Source organism: Lonchura striata, chromosome 3 (genome assembly GCF_050655825.1).
Source record: "Lonchura striata isolate lonStrDom1 chromosome 3, ASM5065582v1, whole genome shotgun sequence".
NCBI classification, from domain to species: domain Eukaryota; kingdom Metazoa; phylum Chordata; class Aves; order Passeriformes; family Estrildidae; genus Lonchura; species Lonchura striata.
Window position 1 is genome coordinate 68214086 of NC_140705.1, and position 22133 is coordinate 68236218.

A 22133-nucleotide genomic window follows, 5' to 3' on the forward strand; every position below is an offset into this window, starting at 1 on the left:
GTGAGATCCTTCTCCTTAAATTAATGCTGTCACACCAAAGGTGGAGCATAGCAGAAAAATAATTTATTTTATGATTTTGACATTTTTCAAATGTTTGTTTCAGTTTAAATTCAGTTACTCAAATGCTCAATAGAGCAAGGAGATCACAGCCTCTGCAGAGCAGGTTCCCCAAACAATAACGTAAACCAACACAAATTATGTTTAGTTATGACACCTATTTAGTAAGGATCACCAACCCTAACATACCTGCTGCAAGGACAGGATGATCTGCAAACCTCTAACTAGACACCCCTGCTGTAAGCAGCCATCTGTCTGAGTCACCAGCTGGTAGCTAAAGCTGCCTCATCTTTTGAGCTGCTCAAAAATTCAGAGCATAAACATACCAGCTGAAAAAGATCAGGTACATGCCAGGAGTAGGAAGTAATCCTGTAGTAAAACAGGTCCCCTGTCCTAAGGCCATAGATCTGCAACTAAAACATGAAACAAAGCTCTTCAAAAGTAAGCAAAAGTACTTCCATAAAACATTGACTTCTGGAGGGGCTTACGTGGGCAAATACTTCAAAGTCTCTATACCAGTCTCAGCCCCAAGAATAACTGACTTTTAAACTCTCTGCTTGCCCTAAGAGTTGACAAAGGGAAAATCCTGCAAGAGGAGAAGCATCAGTGTATAACTGCTCTTTACAAGTGCAATCAACCATCGCAGATCTTGTCAATCAGCTAGTGAATGTCGTGCCAGTTTACCCTCAGCTCTGAGAGGGAGAACATTCCTGCCACTGAAATTTGACAATATTTTTCCATGTTGTCAGTCAGTTCATCTCAGGAACAGATTTATGGCAAATAAACAAAATGCCCATGAATGTTTAATGAAAAATCTGAGGGGAACACAAACACCTTGTTTACTATAGGGCACATCTGATCTCACGGCTGCTACTGATTCCTTGATAAAACCAAGGTAAGACATTTATTAATATATGTCAAATGGTGACCTGTACTGAGACAACTGGAACTATGCGGAATATTTAGCAATAGCAGGGTATTTCTCATTTATTAATGCCACTGTAAAAGGCTGTACTATGCCTGTGACTTTTCTTTTCAAATGTTTACCAGTCTAATATAAAACAAAGAAATTTTGCAATCGGGGACATCCTTCCTGGCCCTAATATTTCAAGGCTCCTAAGCACACCATCAATCTGACACGACTGAGGAAGGGAAACAATCATATGGGGAATGTAATGTCAGTTCCTGAGGACAACTCTTTAATCAATCATTATGTTCCTTCCAGTTCATGGAATAACATACAACACTAAACCAAGAAGATGATGGGAATAAGTTACAGATATGTAACTGGAGAGGAATGCAACACTGTCATTGTAACTATATTTCCCATTGGTTTGACCACAAATCTTCCTGCCCTTTGAACTTACTCTTGTATTATTACAAAAAAGAAGTCTTTGAAAGGCTCTCAAGAGGGCCACCTTCCAAACAAATTGCAAAAAGTACTATATTTAAAGCAAAATGGAATCAACTGCTACTGAAAAACATTTCTTTTTAATTTTAAATAGAAATTTACATCTCAGGAGTAAAAGAGGTGATTTAAAAGGAAATGTATGTATGTTACACAGGTAAACACTGGTAGGCAGAACAAATTATATCCATTCCATATGACTTATATTTAGTTTGATGCAAATCCTGAAAAACAAGCAGGCTTACAAAAAAAAGGGAAGATACTAGAATTAGAAAACAATACAACATACACTATTGAACAGCTATTTTATCAAATACTTTTTTTGTCTGAATTAAAAGGTAACACTACATCCAATTGGCCAAGGAAAAGGCAAGACTGCCAGAACTTAAACTAGAAGTACAACTGAAATCAGTATGCAAAAAATGTTACAAATATCACTTCATTAACATAATTTACTGTCTCATAAAAAGACCCTCATTATACTGAGGCTGAACAAGTATATAACCAATTTTAAAGAATTCAGAACTGGTCAAATAAGGAATTTAAAATACTAAAAAGCATACCAGAAGAGGCTTCCAGTCTTTCTAATCTGCTGATCAACCAATCAAGAGATCCAGAAAATTGAGCACAGTTTTTACGATTTCCTCGAATCAGAGCCGCTATTGGGAAAAAAGAGGGAGAGAGAGAAATTAAATCACAGTTATAAGTTCATTTAAATTTAAATACTTCCCATATTCTTTTGTCAGAAAGGATCCAGTAAGATAGAGTCTTAACCTTTAATTATTGATGTTCTAGATTTAAATTTAAATAATATAAGTGTTAGAATTCAGCATAAGAAATACCTTTGCTATCAAGTCAACCTTTAGGGAATGTGAATTATTTTGGCTCTACAATCATCTCAGTCATCCATACAAAATGCTCAACATGAAGAAGCCTGTACTTACACCACAGAAGTTAGCTGCTACTGTAGAAATATTTGTGTAAAACAGTATTCTTGTAATGACTGAAAACATTGCAAAAGCAGTGCAAAGCCAACAACATATGTGATGAAAGCAAATTATTTTCTACTGTTACGATACATTTGTTCAAGAGTAATAGGAACTAAAACAAGATAGATGTCTAGGAACTGTTTGATACACTTTTGACAAGGTTGTAGGGAGGAGGAAACTGCTTTGAATCTGTTTCACCCTCATGCTTAAATCTGAGATTGAAGTAGACTGAATCATGCACTGACTTGGTGGGTACAACTGAGCTGAAATCTCCCTGAACACTGCAGGCACCCACAAGCTTGTCCAGTCCTGGATTACGTGCACCTGCAGGCAAGTGCACACATACAGGCTCTCAGAGAAGCCTCTGCTCTACTCCAAGAAAGGACTGAAGCACAAAGATTTCTGTTCCATGTGTGGAACAGCGTAAGCCGGTTTTCTTAAAATTGTTTTCCAGTGCCACCAACAAACTATTTCAACTTGAAGTTTCTGTGATTACTTCCAGCAGCAGAGACTATTGGTCCTGCTAAGAAACAATGGCCTCTTAAAAGATATGTTTTGCTGTTGCACAAACTCATTGTAGTAGATTTTTACTATGTTTTTATGCTGCTTTATTTATAAAAGGCTAAACTTACAACATAAATATGACATGAAACTATCTGCAAAGAGGAACAGCAACACTGGGGCACTGACAATTCTGTAAACTGGCAGTTTCCTCACCACTTTTCTGATGAGGAAAATCAAATCCTAATAGCAAAACAAACAAACAAAACCCTGTTTATTGCTATATTGTAGAATAGACCCTGAAATCTTACACCTTTGAGTAATTATGACTACAGTTATTTGAAAATACTTGGGAATCATAAGAGGGGGAACATCTTGTTAAAACACACAGGCCTGAACTAAGGAACACCTGTTTCTGACAGTGACTTTTTTATTGGTTATAGGCAAGCCACACAACCTCACTGTGCTTCAGGTAGGAACATAAAATGAAGGCAGTAACAGTTCAGTGCTTAACACATCACTAAATTTAACTTCATTAACAGTAATGAGACACAGATGGTTTCATAAATGCTGCACAGCACAAGTTTGTGAAAGGTTTGTATTCATTGGTTAAAGCTGTGCATTGAATGAGGAACACAGACACTTTAAACTGCAAACAAAAAATAGCATCCTACAGTTGCTTTTCTTATCACCTACTACTCTGAACAAGACCAGCATTCAGTTTTAAAGAAATAAAAAACATTATGTGGTCAGTCAGACATTAACATCACATCACTGCATATATTCCTGCACATTCTTTTGTAATGCAAAAGGATCTAGTACTATTTGTGATAGAGAATAGACAGATTCTTTTGTAGATATATGCCAATTATTTCAATTTAAGTAGACTTAGATTGAATATAAGGAAGTATCTTTTGCAATCTTTAGAGGTTTCTTATGACCCAATCCATTCTAAGATTATGTGATTTTTATATGTGATAGTATCCAGTCTCAGCATCTATAAATGCCTTCATTCTCATCACAGTGAAATACAACACGTCAATGACATGACAAAAGACATGAATTCTGGCATCACAATTTACATTTATTTATGTGCAGACTCAAAACACAAAGTACTGTTTGCTGAAGCAAGACTGAGCAAGCAATATCCATTTGTCATCTGTGTAATTACTGTACAGATCCAGCATTATTCAGAACAGAGCAATGTACAAATTCATCACAGCCAGATCAAAGCATGCTTGCTAAGCATTAGCTGCCAGAAGATAATGCAGTTAGAGAAGTAACATCAGAGGGCAGAAGGGGCTCAGACTGGGAGGTCAACAAAAGCTTCTGTGCTGTTTTTATCACTGCAAGTCCATGGAAGCAATACTTTGTACAAAACAGGCAGACTCCTCAGAAGGAATTTTCTAGCCTTGCCAACTGGAAATTAAGCCACTACTTTCTCCAGTCTGCACTGTGCCTAATGTAACAAGAGATAAACTAAACTGTAATAAAAAAAAAAAAAATCAACTCTACCCGACATCTATGAATAACCAAACCACAGAATTTTAGACTCCATCATCTACCATCTACACCCCAAAAGGTCATAATTTGATTTCACAGAGAGCTAACTCTCTGGACCTAGTTTGGATACTTTAAAGTGTTTATAATTCCTGACATAACTTCTTTAATTGATTGTTAATACATCCAACAACTACAAGTGCAAAAATCTTACTTAATTTGTATTCTAAGTTTCTACACAGTGGAAATTCTGTACTACAACAGCTATGTAATTCTTTATTCTTTTTTCTTCACTATTTTGAGCTAGAACTATCCAAGTAATCCACAATATCTCTTACCTAGTAATTCATACAAAGAATTCAGAATAGATTTCCATGCTTCTCCAGCCTCCTTCCCAGCTACATCTGCAAAGTGAGCTGCACTGCTGTATACATTCAAGCGATCAATACATTCAAGAACAAGGTTGATCATACCCTAAAAATAAAAAAGCTTATATTATCAGTGGAAAAAAAATGTAGTTTTAGATACAAACATAAAAGATTTTCAAAAATCTAAGAAAACAGAACATGAAAGACCGGATATGAAAAACACAAGAGTATGTGCATGAAGTCAAACAATCTCAATAGAAAATTTTCCTTGATGGAGGTAATAAACATCTGCCATTTAGGATGGTCAAATTAAAACAAAATAAACAGTATTACTGACATAATTTTAGACAAGATTTTATTCTGGAGGATGTTTACACATCTGACAAAGTATAGGCAACTATTATTACCAGAGAAATAACACACTATATTAAACAAAATGCTTAAAGAATGCTTAGTAAACCAAAACATCCTTGTAAATTATGAGATTATAACAGAAAAAATTGACTCACACATAAGGAGAAAATTATGGGTAGAGTTCAATGCACAAGGTCATCTAATTTCATTATAAAGGGAAAAAGAACTAGGTCCATAAATGTATTTCTTCAAATATGCAGGAAAAACAGCAGATCTAGGAGATTATGAATGTAGCAAATAGTCTGACTCTTACAGGATAAAAAAAACTCACTGCAAGCATAATCCATATTAGACATCAACAGTACAGATACTGTGAAAGAATACTTGCAGATACGTAGTGGAAGATTGGGAGTAAAACTGAGAGAAGTACCTCTTCTTGGAAGAGGTTCTGGCGATTCTTCAGTGCTCGGAGCCTGTTTTGTTTGTTTTCATGCTCCAAATGTTCATCAGGGGGGTGAAAGTAGCCAATCAAGTCCTGCAGGCTCAGACTGACTGACTCGATAGGCAAATCGATGGTGGAAGACTTCACTTTCTTGCTGAGAACATCAAGGCCCCTGCAAGAAGATGCAAACTCTCCTGAGAATTGAAAATGAATTTACTTTATAATTCAACCTCTTTATTTAAAAGAAAAGATTGTTTGGATGCCAAAGCTCATTTTCTGACAGTAACTTGTCAAAAATTCTTCTTATCTGCCCATTCTCCATTTACCAACCTACCCCTTCCTTCCCAAATAAAATGTGAAAGATGAAAAATGTTATTTCTGGTCATATTTTTTCAAATCAAAAAAACATATTTTAATATCCTATATATGGATGAACAGAGGCAGAGCAAAAGATGAAGTTTGTAAACCAGTACAAAATATCATGAAACTGGAATGGATGCAAGTTAAAGAGACCAGTCCTGCGGTGCTGTGGAGGGTCCAGATTGGCCATGGAGGCACTCAAACACATCTCTAACCTGTTTTTTAAGCCCTTTTCAGTGTGGAAAGATGCAACACTTCTACACACTCTGTCTCAGCTCTTCATTAGCTTTTTTGTTTCCCCAATATCCAAGTCACGCCTGGCCTTGCTGAAGTCATGAACATTCTCTCTTAGAAGTAGAAGGCTGACTATTCTCATCCAGGTTACACCTGCCCCTTTGCAAATAATGAAAAGTTTCAAAAGGATAGCTACAAAAGTTTTCTTTAAAACTTAATTTTTATTGTGAGCATGTTATCCAAAGCACAATTATTCTACTGACTTTGTGAGGAAGAACTGGAGCATATACATAAAAGAGTAATTTTTATCCTCTCCAATTCAGCTTTTTCATCTTGAAGTAGCATTCTGCCAAAACTAAACTGCTAAATACTGCCTTGGACTCCCTGTGCACTCCACAAAAATCTCCACTGTAATTTAGCAATATCTTGATTTGTGAAACCTTATCATTAAATTGCCTTTCTCTGTCTTTATCTTTTATGGCATTCTTAGAAGTTTCTATGAGGGTGTATTATTTACAAAGTGACCTACAGGTTACATTTCCTTTGTATTTCAAATGTCATACCGTAGACAATTCTCCTGACAGGTGATTTTGTCCTGGTTTTTTAAAGTACCTTGTTACATGTTTTTCAACAAATTGATATGTCTATGCCTTTGTCTGTGCCCTTATTTAGGACATGGTTGCTTCAGGTCACCATCTCCCACATTGTTTCTTTCTTGTGACAAATGAGTTCTTATGAAATTCTTATCATTCCATACAGTCTTACTGCATATCATTCTTTTTCTAATGCAAGCTACACTGATGAAAGGGCCTTTCATCAGTTACTGAAATCACAAGCATTTGAGAATTAGCATTTTATCAGCATTATTTGGGAATAGGAAGATAAATGCAAATTGCACACATCTGACAGGATTTTTAAATGGCTAATCACTATGAAATACAATACAACATTTTTCATGTTTCAAAATATTAAAGAAACAAATAAGATTAAAAGGAAACAAAAAAGCAAAGTGTAATGTGCAGGTAGAAAGAAACTATCATTTAAAATAAAACTTTTCCTTGACACTATGAATTTCTTCAGTATATATGTGTTTTTTACAGATCTGTAGTTATACAGTTACCTCATTCTTCCAGGTTTTTCAAGGAAGATCACCTTTAAAAACCATATTTAGAAAAGAAAAAGCTAATTTATGCACCATATGACTTAAAGCAAATTTTGGCAAGGACAAACCTCTTTTTGGTTTGTTTGCATTTTCAGTATGTTTATGTATTTAAATCAAGATTGAGCAATAAATAAATTTTAGACAATCGAGAAAGAAATTGACCAGTATCTGTCATGATGCTTATCTGCTGATAACACAAAGAATTGACAGAAAGTCCAGTTTGAGAAGCATTGATCTATTTTTTCTGAAGGATAAATTGTTCCCTGTTGTGTTAATGGCAACTTTGAATAAAACTGAAGAGAAAAAAAAAAAAAAAGAAAAATTATGAACAGGTCATTTTAAAAGCGCACCTTATGAACCTGTTGAAAAGGAAGACTGTACTACGGATGACACGTGCTGTGCGGGATTCTTCATTCTGAGATCTGGACAGTGTTAAACCATCATCCATATGCCCTTCATGGTGCATTATTGCCTGAAAACAAAAGCAAGAAGTAGTCACTGAAAATAAGACATCAAATTAAAAGCCTGAAACTCACATAGGAAGGCAGGCTAGGAAATGATAAAGTCACATACAAAAATAACAATTTTATTAAAAAAAGATAATTCCAGGGTTTAGTTTCTCATGTCCAAGGATACACCTGTACTGAGCCAGCAGGTTCAGTGCCATAATAATCTCAAAGCTACAGTTTTTGCAAGCAACATTCTTTATTTAAAAAAAAATACGTAAGTGGTTTTCGTTTGCTCTTTATCAAAATTAAATGCACTTCCCTTACAGACCAGCAAATCCCTAAAGTAGAAAAGGTCATAATAGGTATTCTTTACTGGTCCTCATTTCTAAGGGTGCCACTGCTCTTTTCTGACCATGCTTTGAGTAATTTCCAATAACTTACAGTTTTTCATGTGTTGTTATCATGGCTCTAATGGATTGGGTGGCTCAATCCAATCCAAATAAATATTTTAAACCTCTGCTTTGTGTAGTTGTGCTATGTTAAATAGTCACAGAAAACACTACAATGTTAAGTTGCAAAAGAATCTTTTCCCTACTTTATGATGCTGAGCTAGCATTCAGCTTGGCTGTGATTATTCTATAAATAAAGAAATCTCTCAAGACTTGAACATTCTAGCCCAAAAGGTAAATACATTTACAATGAGGAAAGAAGTACTTTAAACTAAAAGCCTCCTCAATCCAAACCACATTGAACGAAAGAATCTTAGCATATTCTATAGGTTGTTACTAATATTTTAGATTGAAATCAAATATATCCAAATTTATCAGTATTTGTGAGATAATGTCTACAAGGTTAACACAAGGACTTTGTCAGGTCTTCATTTTGAGAATTCAGTATACAACTTAACTTTTCAATATGTGACTGAAAAACCCCAATCTTTCATCTAGCAAGCATGTTTAAAATACTTGAAATCCAGAAATTAGCTGGCTCACATAGTTCGCTTCATTTCCCGACCTGGCAGCCCCCACCCACCCTATGGGTGAATGAAATACATTCCTGTTACAGCCTTACCTTTCGCTGCAGAGAGCCCATCCTTACAGACTTTGCATCAGCAGACTGGTACGTGAGCCACAAGCCTGTATCTACGTGTTGTATGAAGCATATTGAATCCCCATACTTTATTTCAGGTGCTCCCATCCCATCCACCTCCTTTCTTGTCCCTATATCCAACTTTTCCTGATGAAGAAAGAAATGTATACATGAACAATTACCAATGTGTTAATATCTGCATACAAAATTAAATATTAGGAAATTATCCAGAAGAGGACCTAAAAGAATATTTGAGATCCTTCTTTAAAGATATTACTAAAAAAATAGGAAAGTGTAACTTTTAATTAAAGACAAAGAAATACCATCCATTAAAAAAACCTAGCCTGTTAAACTTGAAAGGCTATGTGCATTCATTTCACCTGCATAGCAAAGAACTAGGATCACAATTGACAGTACATGTCATTACTGAAACATAAGAGCTTACAAAATGACCCCAGATACATTGACTCCCCTAGCTGAATGAGGCATTAATCACCACAAGCTTTTTCTTGGGCACTTGGGATTTTTTCCAGCCTGGAAAAGATGAGCTCCATCCAACAATCACTGAGAGATGGCCTTTAATCTGTCACTGCTCAACAATGGGCTCAGTACTTGCTGAAAAAAGCAATCCATTTCTGCAAGATCAGCCTGCAAACTATTAATGGCATGACAGCATATCATTCCAGCTGGTATCCTGTAGAGACAGAAGTTGTTTCAGGAGAGGAAATATATCCCAAACAATACTAGAGTTTGTGACTTATTTGAGGCGTTTCCCCAATGCCTAGTTCTCCTAAGCAAAAACTACTTCTGAACAGATGTGTATGGACAAACAGCCCATGCATCCTTCTTCCTGACAGATCATCCATTTAATCTCTCCAAAAACATAAGGTTCAACTGACCAATATACCTGTTTGGCTGTATGTTCTGTATGCAACATGATCCCCTTAACCAGGTACAGCTTCCATATTCTGGGCTTCTCCTGATCAGCAGGAGATAAGCATCTTCCTGCAGCTACTCAGAGTAATGTTACAAATAGAGGCACAAAAACAACTTCTTGTTCTACCTGTCTACCATCAGGAAAGATCAGAAGAATGGTTATTCATACACATGTGCCCTGACAATGTGGGAAGGCAGTTTCACATGAAAGTTGAGAAAGATTGTTGTTTATATACAAACAGACAATAATCTCTAACTTATTAAAGGTTTTTTTTAAAGCATTTTTTTAAGTAAAGGGAAATATCCTATCACTAGGTTTTCAGCCTACAGTCATGAATGCATTTTGAAACATTTGAAAAAAAAAAAAGTACAATAGTATGAAGGTGAAATTCTTATGATTCCTTTTCATAATATTAAATTTTCAGATATAATATATTCATCAATTCATTTTTTGATTGTTTCTCAATACAGATGTTAATTTCACTACCTAATGACTTTCAGCACTTCTTAAATCCTGAAATTCTTATTAAAATCTTGTCCATTGATGTCATTGTAGTGACTGATTCATTAATCATCTGATGCCAATTAGAGTTATTGTATGCTTCTATTTCCTTATTAACCTATTATTTTCTCATATAATTTCTCTAAATGTTGTATTCAATTCATTCAAAAGCTAGCACAAATAACCTGAATGTAGTAACAGTTGGAAATTGAACAGTTACTTATAATAAGACATCGCAAATAAATTATGATACAGGAAAAGATAAATTAGATCCTGATTTCAAGCTCCAGTTTTTGAATTCTCTTTGTAACTAGAAGATACTGTGAATACATACTCTGCTTCTACATTGTAAGATTTCCTTTTTTTCAGGTCTCTCAATTAATTTCTTAAGATGTGAATACAAGAATTCACAAATTTTCTCATAAAGCACAGTAAATAAATTGAGGGATTATTCATTTAACATATTTTTGCATTCTTTGTTAAAAATCTACTGGCTGTAGCAGAAAGTGAAGGGGTTTGATACTGAAATCTTCATTCCAATTAGAATTAAATTTACTTGGCATAAAAATTGCAGTGCCAACAATTTGCCAAAGAGGATCACTGTTCTCACTGATCTAAGTACACTAACATCTCTGTGTTATGTTTAAAGCCCAGACTGAAATCAATCCCATTAAAGCGAGCTCTGCAAAATAAATATAGTAGCCAGGAAAGCTATTATATAGTGTCAAAGTTGAATTACATGTAGGAGAGAAACAAAAGACTAGAGCATGCTGTGGTGGCACCAGGTATTACACCATTCATTTGGGAGCTTAAAGACATTGAGCATTTTGTGGGAGTGAACGGGAACTACAAATTGTTTATAAAGGGAAAGATTTAAATTGAGTGCTCAGTTCACATCAATAAACAGCAGGTAGTTGAGAAAGTACATACAATGAATCAATCTCATTAGCTATAGTACAATAGTTCATCAATCAAAATGAGGATCTGAAAAGTATCAGAAATCACCATGTCAACTAATGAGGAACGGTGCATTGGCACAGACATTAGATGGTGCAAGTTTCCAGCCACGCTCTTACCACATATGTAACTTGTCATTATCAAACCATCTGCTAATTCTTCCTACAGCTTCTTCACAAAGAAAGCCTTCAGTTTTATTTTTAATCTAGACCTACTCTCAGATGCTAGCCGTGTCTAAACAAGGATCAAAAATCTTCATTTATTACACCTGGACCAAACAGCAACAAATGGGTTTTGCAACAGTCTGTAAACCATCTCAGAAAGTCAAAACAAGAATGCATTGGAAATTAACAGGCTTATTGAACAATAGGCCAGATTTTCTCCAGAAGGCTGTTCTCTTTATAAACACTGTTTATTCCATGCATACAAGAGCACAAGCCAATCTTTCCACTTTTGTTGTGGGCTAAATGAGCAAAATCTTTTAAAAATTGTATCATTCTAATTTTTAAAAATTATTCTGTGAAGCCTCACCTCAACCATTATTTCAGTCTAATGTTTCTGTTTAATTCCTTATAACATTCCAAAACAGATTGCCTTGATTAAGGCTTGTCCTTTCAACTTCACCTCTTGTCATCTGAACTAGCCCATACTCTCTGTGGCACAATTTCAGGACTGATATTTTAAGACCTCACCGACTGCAAGAAGCTTATTTATGGTTGCTCTTTAAATTAATATAATTTCCATTAAATTTTAGAAGAAAGAAGAAAGAAAAAGCTGAAGACATAAAAATACAAGCCATACAATTTTATTAAAATTGATGTGTTCCTGTCCACTGGAAAAGACTGCGGACAGGAAAAGCAGACTTGGTACGGAATGTACAAACATTACTAAATTGGTAAAATTACCTTATTTCAGTGGAGCAGTGATATTAAAACAATGTTCTTTGTCAAAAAGAATCAATATTGAGTAAATGGAAGAGGGAAAAAAAAATCCACAAAACTTGATCTCTACAAACACAAGTCTATTAAAAGAGCTATATGTTCTGAATTTCATCTTCTTTAAAGGATAATATATTTTGCATTTAATGATAATTATTAGAGTAATATATGATAACAGAGAACAAAGGCTGATTACCAGAAAGAAAAAATAAGTGACAGCTAATTAAGCTCCTCAGAAAACCCTTATCTTCTGGGTGCTGATTGGCAACACTTGGTAATATTGTCAAGCTTTCAGGAAAAAAGAAATAAAACAAAACAAACAAATAAAACCCTTTAGCTTTCTATTTCTCTTCTGGGCTATGTTTTAAATGAAGTACTGGCAAGCTAATATGTTTAAGATGATGAACCCTTGCAAAACATAGAGTATAAAAAAAAGTAAATGTTGCGCCGCTATACTTGCATCTGAATCTTCAGGTTTGCAGGTGATACATTTTCTGCAGTATCTCTGCAAACATGAAAGCCAGTTTTCAATATAGAAATTGAAGTTATCTACTCACATGCTTGAAGGAAATAATCCCTTAACACTTTCCTTTCCCTTGTTTGCTTTTGCCTATTTAAAGCTAACTTACTATTGTACAATGAGTGGGAGCTTTACAATTTTTCCCCCTTCCTTCCAGCTACTGCAAGGAAGAATTATGACTGTGGGAAGAAAAGGGATGAAATTTCAATAAGAAAGACCTAGCCACTTGAAACACCCATAGATTTTTATGCTCTGTATTCATTAAGGAAGATTAGAGGCTCCCTCTTATCCATGAATAATTTCTTTGGGTGCTAGGTACATACAACAATATAACTGAAAGTTTGGATGGTTTGTTCAAACATTCTCAGAGGAAAAGAGACCCTAAATGTGCATAATTTCTTTACAGAAGCCTTTCTACCACTCCTATAATTTGAAATCTTTGTTTTAATACTCTTTCCCAGAAAGGGAAGGCACCTAAAATTTTTAATGATGCTAGTGATGATAAAGTGAAATGTGACACTCATATAACAAGCCCAGAGCAGGAGACTGAATCACAGAGTGGGTCAGGTTGGGAAGTATCACACTGAGTCATCTGGTCCAAGTTCCCTGCTTAAGCAGGGTCATTCTAGAGCACATGACACAGGATTGCATCCAGATTCAACTCATCTTCAGCAAAAGAAATACTCCTCCTCCTCCTCCTCCGTGGTATCTCTATAATTCTATCCAAGAAAGTAATTTGTTAAAATTAATGTTGATATCCACAACATTTACCTCAAATATGATCTTCCAATTTCTTTAAAAATGTATACTTAAACAGCAGTAAGATTACATTTGCCATGTGCTGATTAGCTTATATATATCACTTAAAATTCTCTCATTACTTCAAGCATTGATTACCATAACAAGTTTCTACCTGCCCCAAAGCCTTTTGTCTCTGCTCAGCACAGGATAGGTTTGGCAACTAAAAACAAAATAAATGTTAATCTTTCATTTTGAGCATGGCAGAAAAAAATAATTTCATAATAAAAGATCTCAAAATAATTTAAAATGAGACTTCCAAATTCAGGCTGACAAAAAAGAATAAAAAGAAGGAACTTCAAATACAACATCACCTAATCTCCAAAGCACAAGTGCATGTGCTACATAGAAAATAGAGACAAACCACCTTATTCATATCAACAGGTGACATTCGTTATTGCTAAAAATTCTTGCCTTTGAGTATTTTTTTGACTAAATAATCCATGTAACAGTAGAGCACAGTATATTGTTCCACACTTTTTGGAGCAATCCCTGCTGATAACCCATCTTGAAAATCAGTGAGTGAATTATTCTACCCCTCTTGCTTTCAAGTGTTGAAATCTATAGTAGCTGCAACAAGAAATTCCCAATATGGTTGCACTGCATTCTCCTAAATATCTTAAGCATTTCTATCATTTTCTAATTACTTTCAAAAAAGATATATTGTCTGGGTCTCAAAACCATCACCAGAACTAGTCTCTGTTATCAAATTGCAAAAGGCTATATACCTCCTGCTTTGGGGTATTGTTTCTTATCTTCCCAAGCAGGCAAATAATTAAAAAAAAAATATATATATGTATATATAAATTAAATGGTACAGAGAAGTTATTGACTAATTCTGTTTGTTGTTACTTTGTATTTTAGAAGACAGTTTTTTTACAACAACAGAATTATTGTTGGAAAATTTTCAGACAGAAAAAGATGAAAAGTATGAGAAATAAAGGACACTTAAGAATTTATCAGAGTATTATTTACCCACTACAAAAGTACTGGTTTAAACTCAAAATGCTTATTGCAGCTGTCAAAATAAAAAGTCAGACTCTGGTAACTTCATATTAGACTACAGTAAAGTATCTGCTGAGAGAAATCCTGAATGTCCCATTTAATTTCAGTAACTCACAATATAAAATTTTCCTATGTCAGACAGCAGATATAAGCAGTGAAGCAGCAGAGAAATTAATCACAAAAACAAATTAGAAATGAGTATACTGCTCAAAAGTAGGAAAGCAATATAAATAAACCTCAACCCAACCAATGAAACAACAACAACAAAAACCAACATATTAACATGGAAAAAAAAAAAAAGAAACCCACAAACAGGCAGAAAGAAACCCACAAACAGACAGGTAGCAATACATAGAGAATGTATGGTAAAATAAGCTTTCTAGTTATTGATTATACTGCATTTTGGAATTTTTTTAATCAGTTTTTATAACTCTAATAATTATTGTAACAACAAACAAAGTATCTAAATCTTTCTTTCTAAAGAGATTGGAAGTATTACTAGTAATATTAATGCTGCACTGGTTCCATACCTTGGAAGACCGAAAACAGAATGCTGTAGATTTTACATCTGCCTTCTCTTTGTCTGTAAGAAGAAGACTCTTGTCATCCAGGAGACTTAAATATTTTCCTGTTGTTATATGTCTTAGTCTGAATGGCTGTCCCCATCTAATGTGGCTGCCACTCCACCTAAGAGAGTCCATAAAAAATATCTATTAATTTTTTTTTAACTATTGGCAATAATATCTTAAAGTAAAATATATTGCCAACTAGTTGCTACAAATTATAAAATTCATGTGTTGGATTATCAGCAAGAAAGTGGCTACTTCCTGGTTATCCCAAATAAAACATTCCAATGAATAATCTTAAGGTCTTCCTTTGCACAAGCTGCCTTTGTCCAGATTGAGTTCCTCTTGAGAGAAGGTACAGACCGCCTACAGAAAAGGAGACTCATGCTGTACACAGAGTTTAGATCTGCCAGTTCCCTCTCCAACATTTCATCTACCAGCAGCTGCCATTCTTCACTCTCCCAGAAATCTTTTAGCAGTCAGTAGATTTTAAGCACACTTCAAATGTTTTTGCAAAAAACAAAATGCCTAAAAAATATATATAAAACTTCCTAAAATAAATATGAAAAAATATTAAGCAAATAAATGGCCCAGGTTCTTCATATTCTATGGAAGTAAGAAAGGTAAAATTTATCTAAGCTCCCCAAAAATTATTCACCTTAAAGTACAGGTCACAGCTTTCCAACTTCTTGCCATAAACTAAAAATTCAACCCTGCTGCTCTCTCTCCCTGTTTAATTCCTGAGCTTGTGTAGGGGTTACTAAGGAGTACGTACTACACAAAGGCTTTTCAGACTGGAAAACTTTTATAACTTTTTCTAGTCTTCACAGAATTTTCTTCAGTTATATATCTGCAAAAGTTTGCACTTCAGAAGTATGTGAATGCTGCATTTTGGAGAGGAAATCATGTATTTATTCTGTATACCTATGTATATGTTTTTTTATGTATCCACATGGAAGTCTGAAATTCCCCTTAAGTTAGAACTTACACAGGTTCAAGTCATTTTCATTTTCACTGACAGACAGATGTATCAGGTTAAAGCACTTACCTATTTAACACCAACATCCAGTTGTTTAAATATGTCTTCTTTAATGTTGGCCATACTGGATGCAAAGTATGCAAAACCAATTTGGCAAACATTTTCAAAGTGCATTTTTTAAAATGCTTCTTTTTTGTAACAGGATTTATTACACTTCAGTGATTAAACCTCTAAGCCTTTTTAGTTATTTGCTTTAAAGAGAACAGAAGAATAAAAATGTTTTAGCCTCAAATATTTTTTTTTTTAAATCTATAATCTCTTATGCTTAAATTGAGGGAGCTTTGGGGTAGAAGGAAATAGGGAAGCTTTATATCTTAGAAACACATTTATTTTCTTCTGTCTTCTGCACAGCAAAGTCCATATACTCCACAAAAGGGCATATGAGTCCAGTGTTCTAGCATTACTTCTGTTTCTCTAGTTGGTAAAATGTCATGTCATGAATCTCAGGTATTGTGTTGGTGGGTCTGGTAAATTACATTGGTTCTGCACCTTTTATATTACAGGTCATGCTGGCAAGCTGCCTCTTCTTTTGTCTGATTCAATTTTCTTTTGGCCCCAAAAAGCTACTGACCATAAGAAAAAAAGATAGCATAACTGAGCCATGCTTCCAGTTCATGCCTGCAGGATAGGAAAAATAACAATTCATGTGCACTTGCAAAAATAAGCCTTTTGAGCTGGAAGCATCTTGTGAAGACATTTCTGACTACTAAAAATATTTTTTGCAGTGTGCAAGCATGAACTCTGCCACCTTTTGGGAAAGAAAGCAATGTTGAGCAATAATATTTGGTGTCCCATGGCAGGGCATCCCAAGGGCATCTGTCCATGCAGACCACCAGGCAATTTTTACAAGAGTTCTCTACTAATGAACAGAATTGAGAAAAAAAATTGTTCCTTTAGAAACATGTAAAATTCATATAGCATTATATCTGCAGTCATTCTGGGGAGGACTGCAATAGATTGAGAACTTCAAGCATGGATACACGAAGCATTTGGCTGAATATTAATGGACTGTAATTCAGCACTGAACATATATAGCAATTAGAGTATCATACAGGAAATGGACTGGTGGGAGAAGTGTAGGAGAGAGTGTTATTCTTGGGATTTGATTTGGTTCTTTTTTTCCTTTTAAGAAAATCCTGTTTCCTGAAAAGAAAGATAACTACTCCCTTTGTAATAATTGTTTTGACAGTTCTTACAATTTCTTTCAGTCATGTATGTTGAAATGTTTACCCTTCAAAAGTTTGTATAGAATTCCTTCCAAAGTGATATGTATGATGGTCATAACAGAAACCTGTCATTACTTGAATCTCCACGTTATTCCAGTACTGCTTATTAGGGAAGTAAATGCCATGGGAAAAACAAAAAGCCAGAGATCCTTCCAGAGTTTCATTGTTGTCATCAGTGTCTCAGGGTCCATTTTAGTCAAAAGGAAAAGACTCAATGCCCTATCACTGACATTTAATGTCATCCTATTAATAAAATGCACACAGAGGAAACAGGATCATTGGAATGTAACCTTTTCATAAGCTTCTCTGATTTAATCTCTAAAGAGCAATCATTTATTCCTCACTAGAAACTTTATCATAAGCATGTATCATAATATGATTTACATGCAGTTTTACACTGCAATTACCTTAACAAAAAAGGCACAATTCCTTACCATTACTCCAACATTTCCAATAATGCATGATTGATTTTTTTCTTTTAATTTTTTTTTTTTTATTTTGAAGTCTTCCAAATTGCTTAAACAAGCTGGGGATGAGGGGGATGGGGGGGAGTGTCACAAGTGATTTGTATTATGGAAACCAGTTCTGGTTTTTTCCTTTATGTGCTAAAAATATAAACTGTGAATTCACTGACAGATATAACAACTTTAAAAAATAATCAAAACACACACTCTCTCTATAGGAATTTTTAAATATAAGTCATATAAGGCGTTTTTTAAAGGATTATTTTCATTTTACTTGTCTGGATGTATATCATTTTGATTTTATAGGATTGCTCTCACTATACAAAAAGTGTCCTGCCAAATGTCATCCTTTTTCCAAGATAGGTTTTACTTACGCAACTCTTAGAGTCTCTAGTCGCCAAAGGGAACGAGCATGAATGGACACGGCACCACCTTCATAATGGACAGTTCTGAAAACCAAGCAATGGCACAGACTAAATGTTCAGCAGAATTCATCATCATATGTGTTTGTTCATTTAACCACATTGCTCATTTTAAGATTAAGTCAAAACAATTATTGCATTTGTCAGATTCAAAGGTTATTGGATTCAAAACCCAGTCTTGTCAATTAAATCTTCAGACATGGTTATTTAAATTTTGTTTTAATTGTCTTTAGCATCCATAATTGTAACATTCATACTAACAAGGTTTGTACAGCATTTGCTTAGATATTTTTCTTAGTGTTTTAAAGATGAAGAATCCAGGGGAAAAACAGTACCAATAACCTGATAATTACAATATTTCTAGATTCTAACAAAAAACAAGTATCAAATAATGATTAAGATTTGTGAGCACTGCATGTATCTCCCAGGCAAGTAGTGTTTTCTCAGAGCTTATACTATTAAAATAACTGCAACTTATTATACTGAATTTTGAAGATGTACTTATTTAGCACTTTATTTTAATACCATAACACCTAAGATATAACAACAACCACACTGACACAGTCTTCACACATCTCAGATGTTAACAGCTTCCTATTTACAAACTTTTCTATGTAATGACTCTCTAATTCCTGGATATAACCAGAAATCAAAGTATCACTAGAAAAACATCAATTAAGCCTAAAAAAGATAGATTTCTTTTCCCCCCTCCATTATGCTACATACAGATAAGTGATCTATACTGGATGTATAACACGTTTAAGATCTATGGTCACCAAAAGCCCTGAGCAGATAACCCTGTTTTGCTTCAGATTAAACACTAAGGAAAGTTAGCATTCCCATTCTACATTTAGGGAGCCATTCTTTGTATTGTGTCCTGCCTGTACCTATATTTCTGCTCTATGACATGGACACAATTTAAAAGCCTAAGCCTTTCCTTTGGCCAAATACATAAAAGAGTCACTTAAGGAAAGGATTGATGTCACTATCAGATCAAGCATATCAGGGAAGACTACCAAACAATGGCCTAGTTTTATAGGTCCTGGAAGAGCTAATGTTTTGAGTAAATATTGTGAATTTCAGTCATGATAAGGCACCACAAAAATAGCCAGCAACATAATTTAAGGGAATATTAATAACTAAATTGTATGAACTCCCCATTCTTTGCTAAAAGCAATTTTTGACAACTACAGTTTTGGAATCAAGTACATGCTACTTTCTAGGCTTTACCTTTCAAAGTCCTCCTGTGGGTATAATACAGAAGGACTGAATGTTTAACACAGAGGAAAACCCATCATTGAAAGGAATGGTTAAAACCAAAAGAAATAAAATATGTTGCTCAGTATTGTTAAGCATACATGAAACTATAGATGTGCTAAAATTTATTTTGGAATATATTGTAAATTATTATGGAAATAAACACTCACAGACATTGTGTAAGAACGTAGATGAATCATACAAGAGAAAAAATTAGTCCAAACACAAAATAAATACATCTCAATTACATAATCAAAAACACTGAACATTCATGACCCAGGTATAAATAGAAACGATGGCACGTGTTCCATATAGCAAGAAATTACAGATGGATATAAATATGTACAATATTCACCCCTTGACCTTATATCCACTATTTTCTCCAAGTATTATCTCAGCCATTTGCTGCAATGGTTTGTGATTCTAGGAGCAGCTGGTAAGTATTAGCAAGTCTCTCATTTCCCTCTCACTGGAGGAAGTGAAATTCAAGGCAATCTTATTTTTTATTGAAATTTACCTTTATTATTACAGTAAAATGTAATTGTTAAACAACCTTGAATTCAGCTATTTCTCTGTTCAGATATTCTCTTTGTGCATCAGGTATTTGTTCAAATTCTTCTTCTGCAGCTAACAGACCAAGACTGGATTTATGTGGTAACATTTTGAGAATAACAGATCAGATTTCACCCTGGTTGGTGGATTTGGATTGGGAGTGGGAGGGTGTGTGCCATTTGTTTGGGCAGCTTGGGTGGGGATTGTTGGTTTTTTTCAAAGTTGAAACATTCTGATTACATCCTGGCTTATTTCAATATGAACTTCACTCACAAAAATGTATTTTGAATCCTAGCACTTGCATATGAATTAGTGACATTTTTTTCTATTTTTCCAATGCATTTTATCCAAATATTCTGCATGTATAGATTCAGGATATTAACTACCATAACAAAATATCTATAAGCAATTCAGAACCTTCGAGATTTTTCAGTTAGTCTTTATTATTAGCATTCATCTAGTTAATTAGTTGGTGTAATTAAGCCATTTTTTGGTCTGACCTATGACTGTAAGTTAAATTTAAGACATCATCCTTTTGCTGATTTTTTGTCGTTCATGTACCTTAACCCGAACCAGAGCTGGGACTGGCACAGCATTTTTGTCCCTGTGTCCGGGTTTGCTTGTGCAGCACCACGGACAGCGCCACGGCCCTGCGGGACCGGGTCCTGCTTTCCCCGGCTCACTCCCAGCGCTCAACTCCAGCTTGCCAAGAGGGGATGCAGGGGCAAAGAGACAGTAAGCATCAAAAAGAAAGCTCCATATCTGAATCTATCATCTTTCATTTCAATAATGAATTAATTACACAGGTTTAAAATAGACTACCACGTGTCAACCCCCCTGGAAAGCCATTATTGAATTTATATTCTTATTATTGTTCAGCAGAGAGAGGGCAACCATTTCACTGAAACTCACTGACTACAAATGGGAATTAAATGAGGTTAAAAGAAATTACATTAAATGACAGTGTTACGATACTGCTGAAGAAATCTTGATGGAAAAAACTGCAAATCCTAAATTCCACACTAAGGAAATAATGGAACAAATCTCAGTTACTTGGAATGAACTAGGGCAATATAAAGAACAATAGTGTACCTGGATCCCACACAAACAAATAAATCCAAATAAGATGTCAAAGTTGAAGTGAAAGAAATTTTTCCTCTCCTCTCAATGACAGACAAGCCTGGTTTTAGTTTGAAATAAAAAGCGCTATGTAGGTATTCAAAATAATTTTTAAAAGCAAAGCCATCATTATTCAAGGCTCAAGGGTTGTTTGGGGTGCAGGGGAAAGGTTATTGACTTATGCTGATTGAAAACTTTGATTTCACATTTGAGTCATAAATCATGCTCCACACATGCTGGATCCCAAATTTTCTGAGGTACAACAGACCACATTAGAGTGTAATGCTGTAAGAAAAGGTGTCAGAGAATGGCATGGAAAATAAAAAAGGGATTAGCTAAGTCATACTGATTTTGACCATCACTTTAAAAGCCTGTCCATCCCTGAGACTAACACTAAGTGTTCAGTGTAATTTACAAAAGCCTTAACATAATAAGTTTCACACAAAGAAAGCCTCAAAGGCAGGAATGGTAAAACTGCTTCTGAAATTAGGCTACATATAGCCATTCCCTCATGAAGGCCTATTCTGAATGGATAGTTTGAGAAACTGAAGTCTGCTCCAGCCCAAATGATACTTTGAAAAGCCAGGAGCGCTTTTCTCTCTGTCACAGGTAATTGCTTTCCATAATGAAATATTTCTGAAGGGTCTATATTGCACTGCGGTCATCACTTTGAAACACATACTGCAAATCAAAATGCAAATTAATTGCAGTGGGAACACTCATAGTTCCTTTCTAGACTGGGAACTATGACTATCAGAATCCTATTTCCATGAAGTATCTAAGTTCTAAAAGAATATCTTGATTATATCACAAACTTTTTGTTGTGATATAATCACAAGAAAGATTGTGATATAATCAAGAGCAAGCCCCACAACCCAATTGAAAAATAAAAACCCACCACATAATTTTGATTACATAC

The 22133-nt window shown here is 34.8% G+C and overlaps 1 protein-coding gene across 8 annotated transcripts in view; it reads right to left on the minus strand.

Annotated features, from left to right (window-relative positions):
• The window catches only part of RYR2 (ryanodine receptor 2), a 381438-nt gene that overhangs the window by 186448 nt on the left and 172857 nt on the right, over positions 1-22133 (minus strand). For all 8 annotated transcript variants that reach the window (XM_021527072.4, XM_085576771.1, XM_021527071.4 and 5 more), the window contains 7 exons: positions 18239-18313; positions 15100-15256; positions 8896-9060; positions 7726-7847; positions 5608-5791; positions 4794-4929; positions 2029-2124 (listed from right to left, as the gene is read on the minus strand). In XM_021527072.4, coding sequence (XP_021382747.3) covers positions 2029-2124; positions 4794-4929; positions 5608-5791; positions 7726-7847; positions 8896-9060; positions 15100-15256; positions 18239-18313 — 935 coding nt within the window. The remainder of the gene's footprint in view (positions 1-2028; positions 2125-4793; positions 4930-5607; positions 5792-7725; positions 7848-8895; positions 9061-15099; positions 15257-18238; positions 18314-22133) is intronic.